Source organism: Alligator mississippiensis, chromosome 12 (assembly GCF_030867095.1).
Source record: "Alligator mississippiensis isolate rAllMis1 chromosome 12, rAllMis1, whole genome shotgun sequence".
NCBI lineage: Eukaryota > Metazoa > Chordata > Crocodylia > Alligatoridae > Alligator > Alligator mississippiensis.
The window spans coordinates 52649367-52671740 of NC_081835.1; the positions used below are offsets into that span (position 1 = coordinate 52649367).

At 46.3% G+C, this 22374-nt stretch overlaps 1 protein-coding gene across 6 annotated transcripts in view; it reads left to right on the forward strand.

Moving 5' to 3' along the window:
* Positions 1-22374, forward strand: part of COL27A1 (collagen type XXVII alpha 1 chain) — a 227985-nt gene that overhangs the window by 160679 nt on the left and 44932 nt on the right. For all 6 annotated transcript variants that reach the window (XM_059715547.1, XM_059715548.1, XM_059715551.1 and 3 more), the window contains 14 exons: positions 4234-4341; positions 6253-6306; positions 8244-8297; positions 9022-9066; positions 9605-9658; positions 10710-10754; positions 11598-11651; positions 11770-11814; positions 12579-12632; positions 14235-14279; positions 15568-15621; positions 17840-17884; positions 19414-19467; positions 20790-20897. In XM_059715547.1, the coding sequence (XP_059571530.1) occupies positions 4234-4341; positions 6253-6306; positions 8244-8297; positions 9022-9066; positions 9605-9658; positions 10710-10754; positions 11598-11651; positions 11770-11814; positions 12579-12632; positions 14235-14279; positions 15568-15621; positions 17840-17884; positions 19414-19467; positions 20790-20897 (819 nt within the window). The remainder of the gene's footprint in view (positions 1-4233; positions 4342-6252; positions 6307-8243; positions 8298-9021; positions 9067-9604; positions 9659-10709; positions 10755-11597; positions 11652-11769; positions 11815-12578; positions 12633-14234; positions 14280-15567; positions 15622-17839; positions 17885-19413; positions 19468-20789; positions 20898-22374) is intronic.

The following is a 22374-nucleotide window of genomic DNA, read 5'->3' on the forward strand; positions in this document are numbered from 1 at the left end:
GCCAAAAGAAATCTCATGAAGTTCAACAAGGACAAGTGCAAAGGCCTGCACTTAGGAGAGAACAATCCCATGCATCAGCACATGTTTGGGGCTGACTGGCTGGGCAGCAGCTCTGCAGAAAAGGACCTGTGGGTTACAGTGGACAATAAGCTAAAAATGAGCCAGCAGTGTGCCCTAGTTACCAAGAAGGCTAATGGCATACTGGGCTGCATTGGTAGGAGTGTTGCCAGCAGGTCAAGGAAAGTGATTATTTCCCTCTATTCAGCACTGGTGAGGCCGCATCTGGAGTACTGTGTCCAGTTTTGAGCCCCACGCCCGCCCACTACAGAAAGGATGTGGACAAATTGCAGAGAGTCCAGTGGACGGCAACAAAAATGGTGAGGGGGCTGGGGGGCACTTATGAAGACAGGCTTTGGGAACTAGGCTTATTTAGTCTAGTGAAGAAAAAACTGAGGGGGGGGGGGATTTAATAGCAGTCCTTCACTCTCCAATTTGTCCATCTGAAGTGACTTTCTTAAGAGGATGGAGCTAGACTGTTTTCAGTGGTGGCAGATGACAGAACAAGGAGCAATGGTCTGAAGTTGCAGCAAGAGAAGTTTAGGTTAGATATTGGGAAGAATTTTCTTACTAGGAGGGTAGTAAAACACTGGAACAGGTTGCCCAGACAGGTGTTGGCATCTCCATCCCTGGAGGTTTGTAAGACCCAGCTACACAAAGCTGTGGCTGGTATGATCTAATTGGGGCTGGTCCTGCTTTGAGTAGATGACCTCCCAAGGTCCCTTCCAACCCTCATTTTCTGTGATTCTGTGAAACACCCCAAATGTGTGTTAGCGATGGGCTGTTCAACAGGGCATATGTCTACACTAGAAGTTGACCCTTACATCTTGAAATCCAAATTACACCAAAAGAGAATCTCCATTCTCCTCTCTACACACTCCCTCCTGCTCTTTTTCTGCTGCCTATACACACCTCTCTTCTCTGTGCCTTCTGTGCTGGGTGCAGTGTGTCTACCACATGTTCCAGCCCTTCTTCTACATGCAGGGTTCAGAGCATTAACTGTGTTGGAACAAGAAGACATCTCTATATGGCTTCCTCTCCAACCGCCTCACTTTCCCTGGGTGCACCACAGGCCAGCAGCTAGGCTGAGCAGATGACTTGGAGCAGCCCTGGGTACACATCCCAGGGCCTCGCACAGTTCGTCTGTCTTGGAAAGCCTGAGAGCAGCATTGGGATGCGGCACTTGGGGCCACTCCTGAGCTGTCTACTCTGTCAATGGCCACCAGATTGGGACCAGTGAACAGGACTTTATTTTGTCAGCAGCAGACCCAGGGTCAGGAAGGAAGCCATGCAGACGTGCCCAGAGGGATCTCAGGCTTGCTTGAGTTAAGGATCCTTGTGTTTATCTGCTTGTGGTTGGGGATGAGGGTGGACACTTGCCCACATACATCAGAACCTGGAAAAGCTTAGGTTTGGTTCAGACTGGGCCTGTTTTTCGTTTTGCCTGTTATTAGTTCACAGGCTCCTTGTCAGAGGGACCTTGAGGAAGACGTTGATAAGGAGTGGTAGGTAGGCTGGCACTGGGCCAGCTGCTCCAGGTGGTGAGGTAGTGGAGCTGTTGAGCTGACCTCTGAGAGATGCAGCCTGCACTACAGCCAAAACACTGCAGTGCCGGCAGCGAATGGGCTGAGCAGTCTGGCTCCAGCTCAGTTTTGACTGTCAAAGTTTAATAATGACGGGTGCCCAAATGACCCTGAAGCGAACTCATTGGTGACGTGTCTCATCTTTCCTGCTGCTCTTTTGCTGTCCTTGCTTGCATCATTTTTTTTTGTCCGTCTTCAGAGCTGGTGTCACATGTCTGATTTTTTTCATGGAAGCTGAACAGCTTGTTCTCATTCTAACTTTTCATTCCAAGTGACACCCCCTCCCCTTCTGTCCAGCACATGGGGAGCTGGACCAGGGACCTCCAAAGCTAAAGGCCTTGGCTGCTACAGCTGAAACTTAAGAGTCAGGCCTTTCTAGCTGGGGGCTGTTACAACTCATATCCTCTATGCTCAAATAGACCATACAGAGTCATACAAACCAGTAGCAGAATCACAACCAGACCTGGGGACCGTTGGTTTTTATTGCTTCTGCTTGTAACATTTCTTTGGTTTTGATGATATTATTCTAAGATGCAATAAGATCCACTGGACAGAGCCCTAGACTCAGAGTCAGGAGACATCCATTTTTTTCCAAGCCCCACTATTGAGCAAATCATTTCACTCCTGCCTCCATTTCTTCTCACTACCCCATATCTCTCTTGTCTATTTGGGTTCCAGGTCTTTGGAGCTAGGTCAGTGCTGCACTTCTATGTGTAATGTGTACAGCTCAGTGATTTCCTCTGAGGCCTTCCTTGAACCACCAAAATAGAAATAACACTCATTGCACCCCAGAATCAACATTTAAAAGCAGCATTGAATAAAATGTTTCAACCAGACCTTCTTTCAGTGAGAAGAGCAAATTTAGCAGCAGCAAGATGTTTCCCAATTTCATATCAATTGTACTGAATTCATTGTTTTGGGGAAGGGTAGAATCTGAAGAAACTGAGATGTTATCATTTTCTATGTGATGCATTTCACGTTTTTAAAAAGAAAGTTTTCCTGTTTCAAAATTTGCCCATGATTTTATTTTTAAAAATATCACATTTTAAAAAGCATTCAAGATCAAAGTGAAACATTTTGTTTTGGGCAAGACCAAATGTTTTGCTTTGATTTGCAATTCCTTAAAAAATGTGGGGGAAAAAAACTTAATTTTGGCTTGACCTATTTTTTTTTTCTCCAGGTTTTCCAGCCAACTGTAAAATCCTTTTAGTTGTCTATATCTAGTTAACAGAAACAAGGTCAGAGAGTCTGTATAGAGTGCTGCATGTATTGGAGAGCCTCTAAGTTCAGTGCCTGGGATCAGAAACAGATGTGCAAGGCTTTTGCTTGACCTTCTTCTAATGTATTTCTACTTCTTTTTTTATCATGTGGCTTCTGCTTTTTTGGTTTAATATATCAGTTTTGACAGGGACTGTGGACTCCTGTGTATTTTAAAGTTCTCTCACTGGCTAATGGATAGAAGCACTGTGCAAGCGCCTTGCTGGCACCACCTGGGTGCAAGTTTCCAAACACTTTGCACCACCGCTTTGGCACTTGCGTATGCTCCTGCTGAGTGCTGTGCACCAGTGTGGGGTTGGAATACACCCACTAAGTTAATGGACTCCAGCCTTAACAGCATCATGAGGACCATCACCAGATGCCTATGCCAACTCCAGTTGACTGCTTGCCAGTCCTCTCCCTGACATCTGGAGACAAGCTACTACCAAGGCCCTAGGCCTCAAAGCCCAAGATCTGGACCATTCTTTGTACTCCAGCCTAGTAGCCACAAGCCAGAAAATCAACTACCACCTGAAGTCTCAGAGCCTGTTCTCCACTCAGGCTAATAAGCTTATCAGATCTGCAGATGGTATGTCACCTACAGCATGGACCTCCCATCAGTGGAGCAGACAGTATGCTGCACAAGAACTGCAGCTACAGAACTTCATTCCCAATACCAGCTTACACGCCTCAGGCTGGCAGCTGCCCCGCAGGGCCTGGACTGCTCTTAACCCTCTTAGAACAGACGCTGGATGGTTTAAGGTGAATCCATTCTTGGGGCCTCTCCAATGACGCTGGCTGCAGCTGTGCTGCTCAAACTCAGATGACTGACCTCGCCATCTATGAATGGCCTTATGGCCCTCATTTGGATGCCCATGGTCTTATTGACATTGAGCAGTCTACCTGTTGCTGGCTTTCTGACCTTTATGCTTCTGACATATGAGTGTGTGGCAACATTCGTTTCACCATCATCACTGTGCAAGTGCTGAAATCTATCACCGCATATGGTAGTGTGCAGGGCTTTTCCATCTCCATTGTACAAAAAGACAGGGAAATCTCAGCATTTGGCTTATGAGCTTTATAATGATTTGCATTCTTGTTAACCTTTCTACTCCATCCCTATTTCCTAATCCCTTCTGTCCCTTCATTCTTAACCATGCATGTAGTGGAAATTAAACTCCTTTGACTCCCTGGATGCAGCTGATTTCCTTCATTCACACACAGATCTTATTGCTAAGTCCCAGGGTAGCACTGAATGACCAAGTGGAACTATACCACTTCACTTGAAACATTCCTCTGTCTCCTCTCATTGATTCACCTGCTTCTTTCTCTGCAGGGGGAGCCTGGACTCCAGGGATTTCCAGGAAGGGCTGGTTACCCTGGTTCAGATGGGCTTTCTGGCATGGATGGAAAGCCTGGTCCATACGGATTACCGGGAGAGCAGGTGAGAACATGGCCTTGTGGTGAGAGGATGAGTCTGTTATTCATGAGGAGGAATTAGATGCAAAAACACCTAGCACAAATGGACTGAGAAGGCAGCAAGAGCCAGCGCATTGTAGTCAGCAGCTGCTGAGAGTTGTGGACTAACAGCTTGCTTAATAAGAGATCTTTGCAGCCAAGAGGTAAAGTGGCTGCCCCAGTGTCCCAGCTGGAGGTGTCTGTCCAGCCAGGAAGCAAAGACTGCTTAGCCTTCCTTCATCAAAGGATCCCCAGCCTATCAACCATTGACAGAGCAGCTAGGAGAGGCTTGTAGGCACAACTGGAATAATTATGCCACAAGGCATTTGAAAAGGGAAAGAGAAATAAAAATGCTTTTTCTCTTGCACAACAGGCCAGAACTGGTATTGCTGGAATGTCCTGAACTCACTCTGGGAATTTCTCCGGTATTGAGGGCTTGAGCTTACCACTGCATAGTATCCAGGGGCTTTTGCATTAGTTTCCTAGGTGGTTTTTATAGGAGGGATACAGGAAAAATATGAGAGAGAAACTGTATTTCATGTATTTGTCTAGTTCACAAGCTCTGCTGGCTTTTTCTGTGGAGCTTATCAGTTATATGAGTTGACAGCCCTGCCCTTAGCTAGCCATATGCAAAGTGTGGCATGTCCTCAGACAGAAGTGTATGACCTATGAGTTAGGGTCTTGTAGGAGGTGAAAAGGAGAAGGATATAAAATTGTAGGATTCTGGCAGCTCCATATGAGCACAGTAAGATCCCTACTTATACCTTTTGGAGGTGTATTGGCGGGGGGCATGTTGAGGTTCTGCGTTAATTCAAGAATATATTTAGGCTCAGCCCAAATGAGACGGCTCTTAAATGCCCCATTGTTCAGGGAAAGCAGAAAAGGGGGGATTGTTTGGACTTGCATCATTTTGCTTGTGAGAAGCAGAGAGCCACCAAGAAGGTAGACAGTGGGTTGCTTTTGGTGCTGCGCAGGGAGGAAACCAGAAGGTAGCTACTTTTGGGCAGAGGGTCGATGGAGAGCAATATGGATTTGTTGACTAGGGACCTTGTCTCCTGCTATTCTCATGGTGTTTGAGGAAACAAAAGATGCCAGCAGAGCTTGCACACGTTCTTTGTAAACAGGATTTTACCCAAGAAATGCCTGACTCTAGGCTCAGTGTCACCTAATAAAAACAGCCCCCACGGTTCAAAATATTTGGTTACCCATTCAAGCCAAATAGGACAGCTGTATCATTCAATTATATTGCAAACAGGTTCTCTGGGTTGTAACTGGAACGGCATCAATGTAAGAGCGTGACTTGGATGTGACTTTCTGAAGTGTGAGCCTCATTAGAAACTCACAGCAGGGGAGATGCCAGGTGGTATGCACAGTATAAAGGCCCAGACACATAGAGGAAGGGGGTAATAAAGTACTAGGGATATGGAGAAGGCTCAGACTGAGGGCTCCCTAAAACTTGTGGAGCATCAGCAGGCATTGCAAGGGCTCCTTCTGAGCTAAATGATTTTTGTGCATGGAGGCACTGCTTTCAAGTGTATTGTAGGCTAAGCTTTCAGTCCTTAGATATAAACCACCTACAGATAAAAAGCGCGGCTCAGCTTTTCTCACTGCTGACTGATTGCAAGGCCTTTGCAGTCACAACAGCCCAACTGCTCTGAATTCAGTCTGGAGAAAGCACTGGGCTCATAAAATTGGCCCTTGGCTTCTGTGAGTGAGACAAACTTGGGAGAGTCAGCATGTTGCACCTGCTTGCAGCAGGCTTTAATTGGGTCCTGTGAGTGTAGCCGCAGCAGTCTGTGAGTTGCTGCCTTGTTCTGCCACACAGGGTGTGTCAGACGTGTTCAGTGCATGATAAGCCTGTCTTTCATGTCTTCCATTCTTCCTCTCTTGTTAACAGGGTCCTCAGGGATTTAAGGGTGACCAGGGGCCAGCTGGAGAAAAAGGAGAGGAGGTGAGTTCGCTGCAATGCTCTGGGGCCAGTAGGGAAGGTGAGAGCTAATCTCTTGAGGGATTTTACTTATCTGGAATATGAGAGTCAGGCCTCAGTAGAAGCCAGAATTAATCTCTTCCCCTGCCACCACCCACACGCTCTCTCATTAGAGGAGATGTCATGTTCAAATAACAAGCTCCCCTGGAAGCAGAGTCTCTGTGGTTTTTCAGGTGCTTGTTTCTCTTGTTTTCCCATGTGCCTGCCTGACTGGGCCTGCAGGTGTGAGCTTGGGATGGGCAGGGAAACAGCATGCACCTGGATATACAGGGAGGTTGGTTTGCACGTGGCTCGTGGACCGTATGTGTTTATTTTATGCTGGCATTTTGGTGTCCGTTACCACCTCCTTTCCAGCTCTCCCCTCTGGCAGTCTTCCACAGTTTTCAAGTGCATGCTCCATTAAGAGTGGTGTTTATAAATGGTTTTAAAATGATGGAGATGTTACATGCATATAACCCACAGGGGTAGCGTGTGTAATAGAAAGCTATAAGCCCATCAGTAGAGTGCATAGAAGATGCAGTTATAAGTAACTTGCTGGGCTCTCTGGTAGTCTGTAAGACAATTACCCCTTTATTAAAGCACATATTCATCATTTATTGAATGTACCTCTAATACAAGGTCTGAGATGGTTTCTCTGCATCCTTCCCCCTTGGCTCTCTCCTTTTCTTAGTCTCTTTACCTGAACCCCCTTTGTGTCCCCTGGTTGGCCCCTTGGAGCTCATGGGCAAAGGGCAGTGAGTGCTTAAAGCAAGAAGGACCCATCTGAGCAGTGCTGAGCTCCCTTTGGGAGCTTCAGGCAGAACAAGGGACCTACTTAGAAGCTGTTAGGAGTTGTTACAGATTGTCATGGTGATGTTGGTGAGCAGGGATCCTACATCATGGCACTAATTGATGGCCTATCTCTTCCCCTGACTTTTTGTCACCTTGGGCAAGTCCAGTGGCATAACCATGGCAGCAACGCAGGCACCAACTTAGTTTGGAGGCATGATAAAAAATAGCTGCAACTGGAAGGCACCGCTGCCCGCATGTGTGGCAGCTGCCCCAGGCATCCAGCTGTGTTGTTACACTTCTGGGCCAGTCACTTGGGCCTCAAAATTTTCCCAAGTGTCATTTAATATGGGATGTCTCCACTTGTGGGAGTCAGTCAGGAGAAGCCCAGTGCTAAATGCTCTTGGTGCCCATTGGCTTCTCCTGGAGGTCAGTGCTCAGCATCTCAGATCATCAGGCCTTTTAAGGTGCCTCAGGTCCCCCACATGGAAGATGAGCTACCCAGAGTCAGCAGGGACTTCTGACTACATTTTCACTGATTTCTTTGAGCTGGTGTCCCCAACTGTATGAGAGCAGTGCTGTTTTCCTACCTAGGGCTTGCAAAAGTTATTTATTTAATTATCCCACAGCAGAGGCAGATTTTCCTAAGCACCCAGCACAGTGGGTGAACACTGTCTGCTAATCGCTTCTGAAAATGTGAACCCAGTTGTGGGTGGTGAGTACCTGAGAAAAATCAGGAAGGAGCAGAGTTTGAAGGTTTTGGTAGCACTTGTGCAGCACTGAGATACAGGAGATGCTTCTCTGGGCCATTTGCATAAACCACAGGGGTCATTAACTAAGGAAGTTGCTGGCAAAACCAGTCCAGCACACCGACTGCTATCTCACCCATCTATTTAGAAACTCATATACACACGTTTGCAGGTGGTTTCTGACAGATGAGGCATTGCATTGCTTATGCTGGCCTTGTGTTTTCAAATACACTGCAGCTGCTAGTGCTGGGAGAAGCTGCGTCCTCTCATGGACCAGCTTTGAGTCCTGTCTACTGCTGTCAAACTACCAGCCCTCAGTCAGAGGACTGATCATCTCCAAGGGGCTCTGCTGTGGTTTTCATGAGTTCCATGTACCTGTTTCAGGGGTTTGTGGGTGACCCTGGACCACCTGGGGAAAAAGGAGAAAAGGGGGCCAAGGTGAGTAAATTTGTTCTGAGCTATAAAAAGGGGATGTCATGGGGCTTAGATCAGGGCAAGAAGTATTGCTAACTGCTGTGGTGCTGACTCTGTTTCAAGCCTAACCTTCCAGCATCCTCCTTGACCGACATACCTACTGCCATGCTGCACAGACATTGGCTTTTGCTCCTTTCTCACCTAGACAAAGCCAACCCTGGATCTCCTTCTCACACAGACCACAAGCTTGATTCTTGCTTTGTATTTTCATGTTTGTGCATCCCACATGTCCTGAACTAGCTCATTGTCATGATAGAGACCGTATTGGATCTTCATGGCTTCCCTCACCACTGTCCTCCCTACGTATCCCACCTGCAGTGCCCATCTTTCTCTACTTCTATAATGGGGGATGAAGCTGGAAAAGGGGGAATTGTAGCTACTTCTCACTGCAAGGAGCCTAAATCAGAGGAGGTACTGGGCAGATATGAAGGATGGGTAGTAAACTGTCTCTCAGGCATGCCCGAGTTTGAAGGCTGCAGGTCATATCTTTGCCACTGAGTGACTCAGAAAACACCCAAAGAAGAGTGAGCACTGTTTTCTCACTGCTCACAGCTCTGTGGCCCAGTTCAAGCCTGCAACAGGCAGAAGACATCCCTTCCAGGTTAGCCCTCTTTTCTGCTGTGTGCCTTGTGTTTATTGAGCTGCTCTTGTGTTGCTCAGTCACTGTTTGTACTATTTGCTGTTCCAGGGGGTGAAAGGAGAAAATGGCCTTCTGGGACCAGCTGGACCTCAGGTAAGTCAGCCAAGAAAGTGACTTATCCTCTTTTGAGCTATCTACCAAGATTGTTTCCTTTTCTTCTTTCTCTTCCCCACAACCTTCTCCCGACCTGCTTGCTGGTTTCTGCTGCCTGTTTTGCTCTGCGTTCCCAGTTTGCTTGAAACTTATAAAATGAAAGGAGGCTTTCACAGGCCACATCTACTTGCCAAATTTATCACATCAGGCTTTGGTAGTGTTAGAGTGATGTTGTAGCCATGATGGTCTAGGAATTATCAAGTGGCAAGGATTTTTGTGGGTAATGTCTTTTATTGGACCAAATGCATGGTTTGGGATAGTTAGACAAACTTTTGAATGGATGATATTCTTCATCAGGTCTGTGCCACTTCATATTTGGGGCCCTCAAGCATGCCATGCAACTACACACAGGCTTGCTTCCAACCTGGAAGCGTTGCTGTGTGTGAATGTGGTACTTCAGGATGACTAATTAGTGCAGCTGAGTGACACTGCAACTCTTCTCTTCTCTTCAGTACATTGATTTCTCTTTCTCTCCTAGGGGATGATGGGTGTGAAGGGTGCACCAGGATTTCAGGGCCCTCCAGGGCCTCAGGTGAGTGATTTGCATTTTTCTCAGTTGATTTCCATGTGTATGTGCCCAGTCACATTTACCTGATCTTCCTGAGGCCACCTGAGGTGCAAACACCCCAAGGAATAATGAGTCATGCAATGCAGGACATTTATGCAGCTCATCTTTTTATATCAACACCTTCATGCTTCCTTTGAAGAAACAACTAAACTACTTTGTCTTGGTCCATGCTTTGCTATTGTATTTTTAAGTTGGGCTATACCTGGCTTCAGTGGCGACACGTAGGGGGTGCACGGAGCGCTGGTGTACCCCCTGAGGGCCATGCTCCCTGCTTAGGTGACAGGCAGGGGGGGCAGGCGGGAGCACAGGTGCCCTCCCTGCGAGCACTGGCTGGGGAGTGGGAGCGCCGGATGAAGTGCCACAGCCGCTTCTGGGGGAACCACAGCCACTTCCCCTGTCAGCGTGATTGGCCGCGGCGGGGACTTCCCCAGTTGGTGAGATTGGCTATGGGGGCCCTCCCCCCACCAGTCAGTGACTGGTCTCGGGGGGGGGGCACATGCCCCACCCAACTAAGGTGGCACCAGTTACCCATGCCTGGTTTTTCCTGATATGAATGCTATTCTGGTATAGTCATGCCCTTTTCATCTGCTGGCATCAGAGGTCCTTATTATGTCCTAGTGTCCACAATAGGATTCCTTCCTTAATTTTCTTTTGTGAGTATAAAGCTGGCAGAGAAACCCCAGTCTGTCTGGCCTGCTCCATGGCTTTGCAAACGTTTTATGCAAAACCAATGGGCAGTTTGGGAGAAAGCATGGAGATGCATGTCTGAAAATACAATGAGTGAGAAACAGAGCCTGGCATCATGGGTCAATTGGAGAAACTCAACAGAGAATAAGAATTGGTAGATAGAGTAGGATATGGTACAAAGTGCCTTGAGTGTGAAGAGAAGCAGCTTAGAGTGAAGTGATGGAGAAGGAGAGCCAGTGGAAGGGCACAAAGAGAGGGGTAATAGGGTCAAAGCAGCAGTCTAGAAAAATAGTCTTGGTCTCTTGGGTGTCTCTCTATCTTGTTCCAGGGAGGAACTGGCTCAACAGGTTCATCAGGGCCAGCTGGACCAGTGGTAAGTTCTCAATAATTTTTCAATATGATATAATCCATGTTTTGAAGTACCTGGAATGCCATTTCGTGGCTGGCTCAGGTGCAGACTGTTGGCTACCCCCACGCTGTGCTGATGGGAAAAATTTGGAGGCAATGCTTTTCCATCAAGATCTGGCATTTAACTGAATTTGAAACATTCTTCAGGCATGTGTCAATTTTGGTTAAAACTGTGTTTCACATCACTCCTTTGGTAGTTGTTGGCTATAGGATTTAGTGTCTGAACCTTGTTGGCCTGATGGGCCATGCAAGCCTGTGGTGATCCTCTGAGCTTTTTACTATTTTGTGTCAATGTGAAATATTGTTTATTATTTGTATTGCTATAGTGGTGCAGAGCTCTAGTCACAAACCAAGTCCTCACTGGGCCAGGTTACTCTACAGACCCAGAAAAAAAGGAGATCCCATGAAAAAGCTTGTGTTCCTGTCCTCTAGAGGTTTACAGCTATATTCAGCTCTGGGAAATGATGGAAATCCCCTCTAGTTTTCTGCAGGAACACTCAATTCATAGGTTTTAAGGCCACACAGGGCCTCTGTCTGTCCTCCTGTTTAACACAAGAGAGAAGTGTTCACCCCATAGCTCCTGTATTATGGAGCCTAATAACTTATGTTTGACGAAGACATTAGTTTTAGACAAAATGACCACCTAAGTTTCTAGTCAGCATTGCTTTAAGCAAGTGCCCGACTCTTCAGGGTGAAACTCATTGATGAGTAACAGTCAGGGAACCTACTATGAAACAATTATTATTCAGAAACTAATTTTCAGAAACTATTATTCAGAAATTAATTTACCTGTGCTGCTCTGTTGTAGGGAGAGCCAGGGCAGCCGGGGCCAGTTGGATTACAAGGAGTCAATGGCTCTCGGGTGAGTCTGTATCGGGCAACCTCAGGAAAAGTCGTGTGATTTATGCTATTTTATACCTCTCTTTCTTTTGCCTCCTGTGCTGCTTGTATGAATCTGTGTATTTTTGCTTTGTCTGTAGGGAGAAATGGGCCCTTCTGGCTTGCCAGGCCCACAGGGGCCCAAGGTATGTTGTCAACATTTCTCCTTCCAAGTTAAAATTTTGCCTTGTAATGAAAGCAGTTGCTGTGGAGGCCTTTGTGAAAAGAATTTAGTGGTGTACCCAGTAACGAAACCCTGCACTCACAGTACAAAATCCACCAGCATAGTTGGCGCTAATCAATAGCCAAGAAAGTGCGTTGGAGGGTGGGTAGCAAAGAGTTAATGGGATTTAACTACCCATCTCAGTATTTGCAACTTCAGCCCATGCCATGAGCACTTCTATTCATCTCCTGAATGCCCAGATTGCAACATGCATTGTAGATTTTATCAGACAGTGGGAATTAGAGCTAAGCAGGGAAGAGTTTTCCTCTAACCCAAACTTGATGGGATTTCAAATATTTTTCATATTTCACCTTGGGGCAAAACAGAAGCCTCTCAAAGTTTGTCCCAAAAATGCATAGAGAGAGATCCATGCCTCCAATACAGATCCAGGACTTAACCTGGGTTTCCCATATCTGAGGTGAGTACCCTGACTGGGTAAATTGGGGTGAGGAGATGTGGTCTCTCTCTCTCTCCTGGTTTGGGCAGAAATTCCATCTTGGACCCAAGCACATTTGCTTGACGGGAGTTTGATTGAAACTGGTATATTGAAAATTTTCAGATTCAGTCATTTTCCAATGAAAACCTCCTCTTTCCTGGAAACTCCCAAAATGGATTTCAGGGTTTTTAATACAACTGAGTGATGTTATGCTGATTGTCACCTGCCATTGTCCTGCCCTCTTTCTGTAGGGACCACAAGGTCTGCAAGGGAGACGTGGACCCCCAGGGCCTAGGGGATCACAGGTAAAACTTTCTTTGTTGACTTCCTGTATGGAGGTAGTATCATCTTGCTGCAGGCAGCACGGCATTTTCAAAGTTATGCGTTATGTAGAGTCCCCGATCAGATTTGCTAAGAGACGGGGTTGCTCACCGTAAGTAATGTGCCCTGCCAGGAATTTGGAAGGCCCTAATCATCCAGACCATGTTAACAGCTGTCTAAAGGAGTGCCCATAGTGTGCAGAGGTGGGAGGCAACATGCCTCAGTGAAGAGGATGCTGACCTGGGAGTGAGGAGTTCCCTTTCCAGTATCACCACTGGATTTATAGTTTGACATTGGGCAGGTCATTTCACACTCTCGTCTCTTCTTCCCTACCCATCCCATATTTATGAGTCACTGAGATGGGAGGCAACTTGCCCACAGTCATGCAGTGAATCAGCTTTGACACTAACATTGAAATCCAGGTCTTACGGCTCACTGCCCTTTTCTCTAGACCAGACAGCTTGGCCAGAAAGCATACTGTTCACATGAAGATTGGGTATGTTTCCATTCCTACTTATACTCCAGTAATGCCTACAGGCTCCAACCAGAACTGGGGTCCAATTGTGGTAGGTGCTGTATATAAACACAATGGGAGGCAGTCCCTGCCCCAAAGAACTTACAGACTAAATCCACCTGCAGATTGTTGATAATGTGGTTTAGCACCTCTGGAAGGTACTTGGCATCTTTAGATGAAAATTGATCTTTGAGATTGAGACATTAGGCATGATATTGAAGATGAAGAGATGTCTGATTGTTATCCAGTCTCCAGAAGGGGCTGTAATAGAACACGTTGCAATGCCCAGCTCCTTCTCTTCACCTTCTTCTGAGGACTGGGTCAGATTTGTGGTGTTCAAAGACTTGCAGCGAGGTAGTGTGGAAGGAAATCCATTGAGAGGAAGAGGCTGATAGAAGAAGTTGACTTCCATACCTACAATGGTGGTGGCAGGTAGTGACACCTGGGAGTAGTGGTAGACCAGGCAAATGGGTCAGTGTTGGGGGTGAGAGCACAGGAAAACTTGAATGTAAGCAAGTAGTATCCAAGATGAACTGATAACATGAAAAATTGTTGTCATTGATGTGGACATGGACACCTAGACATGTCCTGTTTCTGTAAGGGGCTATAGGAAAACTTAGGTCCATATTTGCAAAGAGCATATTTATATGTGTTTCATAGCTCTGACTTACCCCTTGTCTCAGAGAAGGCCATCACCTGAGAGCATTTCCCTTATAGAAAATCTCAATGGAAACACTTCTAGTGTGGAAGTCTTGAGAGGCTTGTAGGAGGGTGGAGCAAGGGATGATGAGATTAAACAACTAAAGACCCTACTTTACTCACGGGTATAAACTACTGAGCACAGGGCCTGAGGGTACATGGCATTCAGACAGACTTGTGAGTGAAAGTAATAGCCTGAGATGCGTGAACAAATGCTGCCCTTGATCTGTAATGACAGCTCCTTCCACCCTGAGTGGAGGGAGGCGGGACAGGATTCCTTTAGATTGTGGTTTCATTTAAAGTCTAATTTTAAGGAACTAGGTCTGTATCCATGCCTGTATTTGTTTCTTATTTGCTTTTTCTTTGTCTCTAGGGTCCAGTTGGGATAGAAGGCCTCTCTGGTCCTAAAGGAGACCCTGTAAGAGTCTCTTTTTTTTTTTTCTCCCCCTCCTTTTTCCTATTTTAAAGTCTTAAAATACTCTTCCTCATCAAGCTGCCAGAAACCTGCAGCTATTGCAATCATCTCTTGTAGTGGTTGCTGATGCTGCATGCATCATAATGGGCCCATCACTGTAATGTATGGATCTTTATCCCTGAAGGAATTAAAATGTGCCTGCCTTCTCCATCTTAAGTGGGGTGAGCTCCAGGCTGGCTCTCAAACTCCATCTGGCCTAAACAGAGAGTGGAGTCTTCCCTTGTGCCCGGTGAGATTAGCTTGTTTGTTGATGAGAATGAATTCCAAGGCCAAGGATATCTACTGAGAAGACCTTGCCTTTTGCCCTGAAGCAAAAGAGGAGGGCATTAGGGGCAATGGCTATTGCTATTGATTTTGCATGGAAAGTAGTCAGAAACTCTGGTAATGGGCATTAGCATTAACACCCCAAGACAGTGCAGGGGTTATTTCATGATCCCCTTACATAGTGATTGGGTTTCTCAACTTTAATTCTGGTCCCTTTGTTTGGTGAGCCCAAGATTACCCTGAGTAGAAAGAGATACTCTCCAATCCTTTTCCCAGTTGTGGTCTGGCACAATCCTGAAATTTTCAGTCTCCTTCTGCCTTCATTACTGGCATGACTAAGGGCTGCTAGCTTGCCATGGAGGTTCAATAGTGATCATACATGCAGCAGTAAAAGCATGATGGTATTGGTGGGAACACCTAAATACAGAAATGTTCAGATGCAGGTCTTGGAAGCTACTTGCCAGAAAGTTCTGCCTTATTGGCAATAGGGTTTCCTCACTTGGCTCCTACAGGATACCACTGCTAAGCTCATTCACACAAACAGTGTATATGAAAGTCTTAGACTATTCATATTCAATATGGGTTTCTCCACTCACCTCCTTTCCTGTAGCTGCTTGCATTGTGCCTTGTCTGTGTGAGGTGTGGCACCTGGGAGTCTAGAGGAGACCAAACACTCCTGACTGCCAAGTGGGCAATATAAAGATATAACAACATTTCTGTCATTGAAAAAAGAACTTGCCCTTATGGAAGCCTTGTGTGCTCCCTTCCCTTCAATTCCTTTTCTTTCTTTTTTCTTTTCTTTTGTATTTGACTCACCCTACACAGCTTCCCCTTGATTTTGTCAGTCAATTTAGATTTCTTGGGGTTGAGGCCTGTTACCTCTTAGTAACAGTCAACCTTGGTGGACTAATTAACAGCAGGACAGCTTTTTCATTAAGGCTTTTTAATATACATAGTTCTGTTGCAGGGAGAAGCTGGTCCTCCTGGGCTAAGAGGAGAGCAGGGACAAGAAGGCCCCATGGTAAGTCTGACAAAGTTCTTTGGGTGAATCTGATATCTTTTATTAGACCAACTTAAATAGTTGGAAAAAAAAATTTAAGCAAGCTTTCGAGTTCAAAAACCCTTTGTCAGGCCGAGGAAGTTTCAGCAGTTGGTGTGTGCTCTTCCTGGATGGAATGAAAAGTAAAGAAGCCAGAGGCTGGGCTGGGCTGCATGCAAGACAGGCAGTCAGTGAAGATGTAGATTGAGGAGTCAATGGGTGAGAGACAGGCTGGGTGGGGGGAGAGACGGGGGATGAATAGTGGAGAGGTACTTGGGGAGTCCGATGTCAGGCAGGTTATAATGTGTCATAAACCCAATGTCTATATTTAGTCCATGATTTTTTTACTATCCATGGTAAGTCTTACATGAATGTAGACAGCCCTGATTTTTTTGAGAGAGCTTACTGAAGAGGTGAGCAGTTGAGCATGATGAGCACTATATGCTCTATTCTTCCAGCTTGCAGTTACCTGACATGTATTGCACGGGAGTGAAAGGAGTGAACGTCCTTCTGGGGTTTTCTCTTAGACCCAATTTTTGCCTTTCTTTCTGGAGTTTGGCCACCCCTCTGCGAGCTCTCTAGACAATGTGTATTCCTGCCTACTGCATAGATGGCACAAAGTAAAACAATCTGGCTTTCCCCATTGCATGGACATGTTGCACATTCCCAGGGTACTCCACCTGTGGTAGAGGAGACTCAGCATCTTGCATTCCCATTTCAAGAGGAAAGTCAAAGGCCAAGTCTTTGCTGATGCCTCCTTTTCACTGGTGTGTTACGAGAAGTGGCCCTGTCTGACTTTCCCAAGCAATTCTGGTTCAGTGCTTCCTTTCCTAAAGGGTACCAGTTATCAGGGTGACAGAATAGGTCTTGCTGCTGACTTGACCCAAAGCCTGCTCCCTATCTCACCTTTCACCAAATCAGACAGGGTTTGCTAGTAGTAGTAGTAGTTTGTGGCTGCTCTCAGGGACTAAGCTAAAGCTGTATCTCAGTGTTTGGGATCTGCATAATCCACTGCCTGGTCAGACATGTGTATTCTAATACAGTGGTGCCCAATCTTTTGGCCCTGTGGGCCAGATGAGTGGAGTGAGGTCAATCTGCAGGTAGGATCTGGTCCATGGGCCTGGTCTGGCTGGCCTAGCTGGGGCCAGCCTAGGTGGGGCCTCAGCCCTGTGCACTGGATTGGGCCCCACCTGCAAAGCAATTTAATCTGATCCATGGGAATTGGAAATTTGGGGTGGAGGAGGGCACTGCCACCTCTCCCCCAGTGTTAAATCTCAGAATCAATGGAGATCCCTCTGGGCCAGATGACATGGCTCTAGGAGCTGGATCTGGTCCACCAGTCAGAGGTTGTACCACTGTCCTAATATGCAAAGCAGAGAGTAATTTTTAGAGTAATTTTTTAGTTCAATCCCTAGTTCATCCACAGACTTTGTGACCTTTGACCCATCCCCTAAGCTATTGTGCTTCACAGTTGCTTCTTTGTAAGGTGGGGATAATGCTGCTTTTCTCTCCAGGGTGTGATGAGGCTAAGCTCTGTAAATGATTGCAAGGCCCAGAGATGCAAAGGTCACCAAGTTCTTGCATAAAGAGAATTAGCCTACCCTCATGGTCCGGCTGTGCTGATTTTCAGAAATTAGCCCAAACACTCAGTTACTCAGACAAATATGCCTGCTCCAGGCTGTAACATTTCCCAAGATGTTAGCTCAGCAGAGTACACATACCTGGGAACCCGCTCGCTTGCACACTTGATGAAAGAAATGGGGGGAAAAAACAAAACTTTTCTGACTTTTATTTTTCAAGGCCTCCTGTGGATTGCTAATGAGTTAGCCTAGCTGAGGGGGTGGTGAGGTACTGTTTAGAGAACCATTTTCCTCTCTGTTTCTCCTTATCTCTTTTATCAGTGGATCAAAGCTTGAACTTGACAGGCATCCGATATGGGAGAGCCATGTGAACGTCACCCTGGGTTAAAGGATGGCTCCCTTTGCTAATAGTTTCCTGGTGCTACTCCCTCCTGGGGAGTAAATCCTTGCTAAGGCATCAGCCACAAGGACACTACAAATTAGATTGGTGTTTCCCCATTGATCATGAAGTTCAAATGCTCCTTTGCTGCCACATGCCTTTTAGTGTGGGAGTGTTTGAAGGTCTGCATGTGTTTTCATCTCTTGCTCCTTTTTAACTGTACCTTGACGTGTCTCTTTAGGGGTTGATTGGAATGCCAGGTCCAAAGGGACTCTCGGGGGAGCAGGTAAGTCTCTGCACCTCCATAATGCAATTAAACTCCATGATTCTGGTTCTGATCATATTGGAAAGTCTTGTCAGAGCAATTTGACATGCTACAGAGTTGCTGGAAGCTCAACCTTCTGTATCAGAGCTTAGTCTTGTCAGCATCTGAAATCTTAAATAGGGTCGATTTGGGGGAAAAACTAGAAAGTCACTTTTGTGGTCCTTTGAAATGATCTGAGCTAGGAAAGCTATCTGGAGGGACAGAAGGAACTTTGCTATGTTACCTGAGGGAGGCAAGGGGAAGGGTGTCTTCTTAGCAAAAGTCAATTCATGTGGTAACCAATATGAAGAAAAACGCTAAGAAAGATCAGACTGTTAGTAGGTTTCAGGTATATTAATGGGTGGCAAAAAGGCACCTCCACTCCAAGTCTGCACACACTGAATATACGCAGAATGGCACAAAACCTGGGAGTTGGATTATCGTCACCCATCAGAGAAAACAAGGACATTTCACGAGGTTATAGCAGTTTGGCTGCCCTGTCCCCTGCTCCTTTTTCCCCATATTGACATATCACCCCTGTTGTATAGATGCAGTTAAGTGTAGTGACTCACCCAAAATCTCCCATGGTGAATTTGGAAATATAACCCAGCTGTCCTGTCTTCCTCCTTGTGGGAGAAGGATGGTTAGATAGGAAGGATGCTTGGTGTTGGGGAAAGTACAATTTATGTTCAAGTTTAGCCAGGACAGTAGTCATCAGCACTCTTAGATGCTCTTGGCTATAGTCTGGGGAATATTTCAGCTCACTGTGGTTTGGGGGAAGCTCTGTGACATGGAGGGGCAAGACACTGACCTTTTGGAGCTTTGAATTCATATCCTTTCCTGTAGGGGGTCACAATTAGCTCCCATTGCACATGGCAGAGACTCCATACAATCTGACACGGGTGACCACAACTTGCAGTTGAGGCTTGGTGAAGCCCAGAGCTAGTATAACAACCTTGCTGTGTATCAGCATCGAAGTCAGGAAGGTGTTTCTCTTTTGGGAGGTTTCCGCAGTATTTACATAACTCATATTTCCCCCAAGGCAATGCTGATGGTCTGTGGTTTTTTTATGAAAATGAAGGTCCGTGTCCTCAAAGGTATTTAGATGTCTGAAAACCCCTGTAGAAGCTGGTAGCCTAAATTCACAAATGAAAAATTGGAGTGCCCTACATAAAACAAATAGGAAGCGACTTTGATATTTGTTAATAGCAGTGCAGCATCCTTCTCTCTCATCTAAGTAGTGGATTTTTTTTTGCCTCAGCTCTTAACCACAAACTCCATCATCTTGCAAGAGCAACCCATAGTAGGTGTAAAGTTCAGACTTTTATTTAGCATCTGGAATGCAGTGCAGCCTTCTGGTCAGTGTTTTCTCTTCCAAGGTATGGAAAGACCCACCAGAAATGAACTCTCAATTATAGCTGGTGCCTGCTCCTGAAATCAGATTGCAGTGCTGCTCCATCATAAAGAGCATCCTAGTTTTGTCACTCTTCACCTTAACTGTTATATTGCAGGGTAGCGGAGGTCCAGATGGAGCAAAAGGGGACATAGGAGCCAAAGGCAATAAGGTACAGTACATCCCATCACTAGTTTGGAAAAGGGGAATTTCCGTGGCCTTCCCATTCTCTCCTGCTATTAAAATGAATTCATGTTTTATGTTGGAGCATGTTGGTCTGGTTGCATTTCACTGGTATGAAGAGGGAGAGTTCTTGTGGTTGGGACATCCCCATTTTGGGTTTGGACCGTACTGTGCTGGCATGTGAAAAATAAATAACCAATAATTAGGCTCACTAAAGACTGTTACCCCAATGCCCTTTGAACTAGGATAAGTTCTTGTGTCTCATAAATGTTATCATCCCTGTGGAGGAGACTGATAAGAAGAAAATCCTACTCTGTGAGGCAAGGTAATCTAGCATCTCACAGAGCAAAAGGAATAGCTTTTATTTCTCTTCCCTCTGACATAGGGAAGCCTCATCCCTATTGTAGAGATGGGGAATGGAGGCACAGGGGAAATTAAGTGTCAAACTCAAAGTTCTACAGGACATCCATGGCTGAGCAGGGATCCCAGCCTAGCGATCTATATCTTACAATGTTTTTCTTGCCTCTAAAAGGGTTGTGTTACCCTGGCTCCATTTAGATGAACCTGATGGATGGAAAGAAGTCATGATCTGTCTGTTCCCCACTGGCTTAGGAGGGCAGAGAGGTGGGATGTGGTACTAGACCACCATGAACCTAATTTAGGCTATCTTGGGCCCTTGATAAGAGAAGATTCCCCGCTCTAACCTAATGCTTACCTGATGACATGCAAAGCAAATGCCTTCCTCTAAAAGCAGTAAGCTTCAGAATCCCATGTGTAAAAAGCTGATTGGGGAACCTGGACCTGCCCTCCAGAATAACTCATCATTGCCAGAGACCTGGCAGTAAAAGAAGACAGGCTCTCCAGAAGGGAGGGAAGGGGGACGGGAAACCACAGAGGAGTGAGAGAAGCTGGGATGAGGTCACCCCAAGTGCCTCCTACCAATTCAGACAAGGTTCTTTGGGTAAATTTGATACCTTTTATTAAGCCAACGGAATAGTTGGAAAAATTGTTTTTTTGCAAGCTTCCAGGTACAGACACGGTTCAGGCTCAGAGAGAGTATGCCGTTGCTTTGTGTGCTCACCCTGTGCCTGAAGAAGGGTGTTTGCACCTGAAAGCTTGCAAAGAACAATTTTTCCAACTAATTCGTTGGTCTAATAAAAGATGTTACATTTACTCAGAGAACCTTGTCTGCTTATGTCCTTAGACCAACACGGCTACAACCAACAATCATAACAATGCACGCTCTCTCCTTTGTTTTCGTTGTAGTCCCTGTGGGCTGTCCATGACATCTCCGTGTCTTTTTGTTTCCAGGGGGCACAAGGGCTTCTGGGGACAAAAGGCCCCCCAGGAATTCGAGGTCAAATTGGTTTGCCAGGGTTCCCTGGACCCAGAGGGCTGGCCGGGCTCCAAGGACCTGATGTAAGGATTTTTTGCTTCTCCAGATGTTAAATGTTCTGTGAGAAAATGGCTGCAGCACTACATAAAACAAAAAATACCCAGGAAACATCGTCTTCTCCCTGCCTTGACATTTACCTTGGAGAACAGAGTATGATCCCTGGCTGTTGTAGTCAATGGCTAATGAATCTGCATGATGATCCATTTTCCTGTCTCTGTCTTTACCTAAGCCCTCAGAATTGCTTTATTGCCCTCTCCCTTTTCACACTGGTTTCCTGAGAGAGGCGGGGTGGCGAAGTCTCTTGTCCTGTGTCTGTCATTTCTCAGCAGCTGTACGTGCCGTTGGGTCTAATGTAGCGGGTGGGAGTTGATGAGGTCTGTACCTTAGCCCCCATATACTGCACTGAGAGAGTGTTTGGGACTCAGTGCCTCTTTCTTTGTGGAGATGAGCAGTCACAGTGCAGGTGTGAGTCACACAGAGGCACCAAGCAGGCCTGATGCCACACTGAAACAGAGTGGAAGCCGAGCAACTCATGGAGGATGGTGTTTGAGACGTGTGTCTATTCAGGAGTCCCCCCCTTGTATTATGTGTGTGCTTCTGCTAAGTCTTTACTCCACGGTGGTGTGAGCTTGTTCAGGTTGCTGCTGCTGTATGTGCCTTTGGGGCCACTGATCAGCAGAAAGGATCCAGTCAGAAATCCTCGCTGCACTTTCAGATTCAGATGCTGCAGGCTTGCCCTCACCCATTCCTCCTTCCTACCACTCCCTTAGTCCCTTGTGTCCATCCCACGGCCCCCTGCCTGGTTAGGAATCTCCATTGTATTTCAGTTCTGCTCTCATCCAAATGTCTCTCTCCTTCCTGTCCCCCGAATCCTTCAACCGCTCCTTAGAACCATAGAAAATGAGGGTTGGCAGGGACCTCAGGAGGTCATATCTAGTCCAACCCCCTGCTCAAAGCAGGACCAGCCCCAACTAGATCATCCCAGCCAAGGGTTTGTCTAGCCAGGTCTTAAAATCCTCCAAGGATGGAGATTCAAAAACCTCTCTGTATAACCTGTTCCAGTGCTTTACTACCCTACTTGTGAGAGTTTGTCCTGATATCCAACCTAAACTTCCCTTGCTGCAATTTGAGACTTGCTCCTTGTTCTGTCATCTCCCACTGCTAAGAACTGTCCACCCCCATCCTCTTTTGAACCCCGCTTCAGGCTGCTATTAAATCCCACCCCCCCCATCGTCTTTTTTCCAGACTAAATACGCCCAGTTTCCTCAGCCTCTCCTCATAAGTCATGTGCCCCAGCCCCCTCACCATTTTCATTGTCCTCCACTGAATCTGCTCCCATTTATCCACGTCCTTTCTGTAGTGGGGGCCCCAAAACTGGACACAGCACTCCGGTTGTGGCCTCACCAGTGCTGAATAAAAGAGAATAGTCACTTCCCTCAGTCTTCTGGTGACACTCCTACCAATGCAGCCCAGTATACTGTTAGCCTTTTTGGCAAAAAG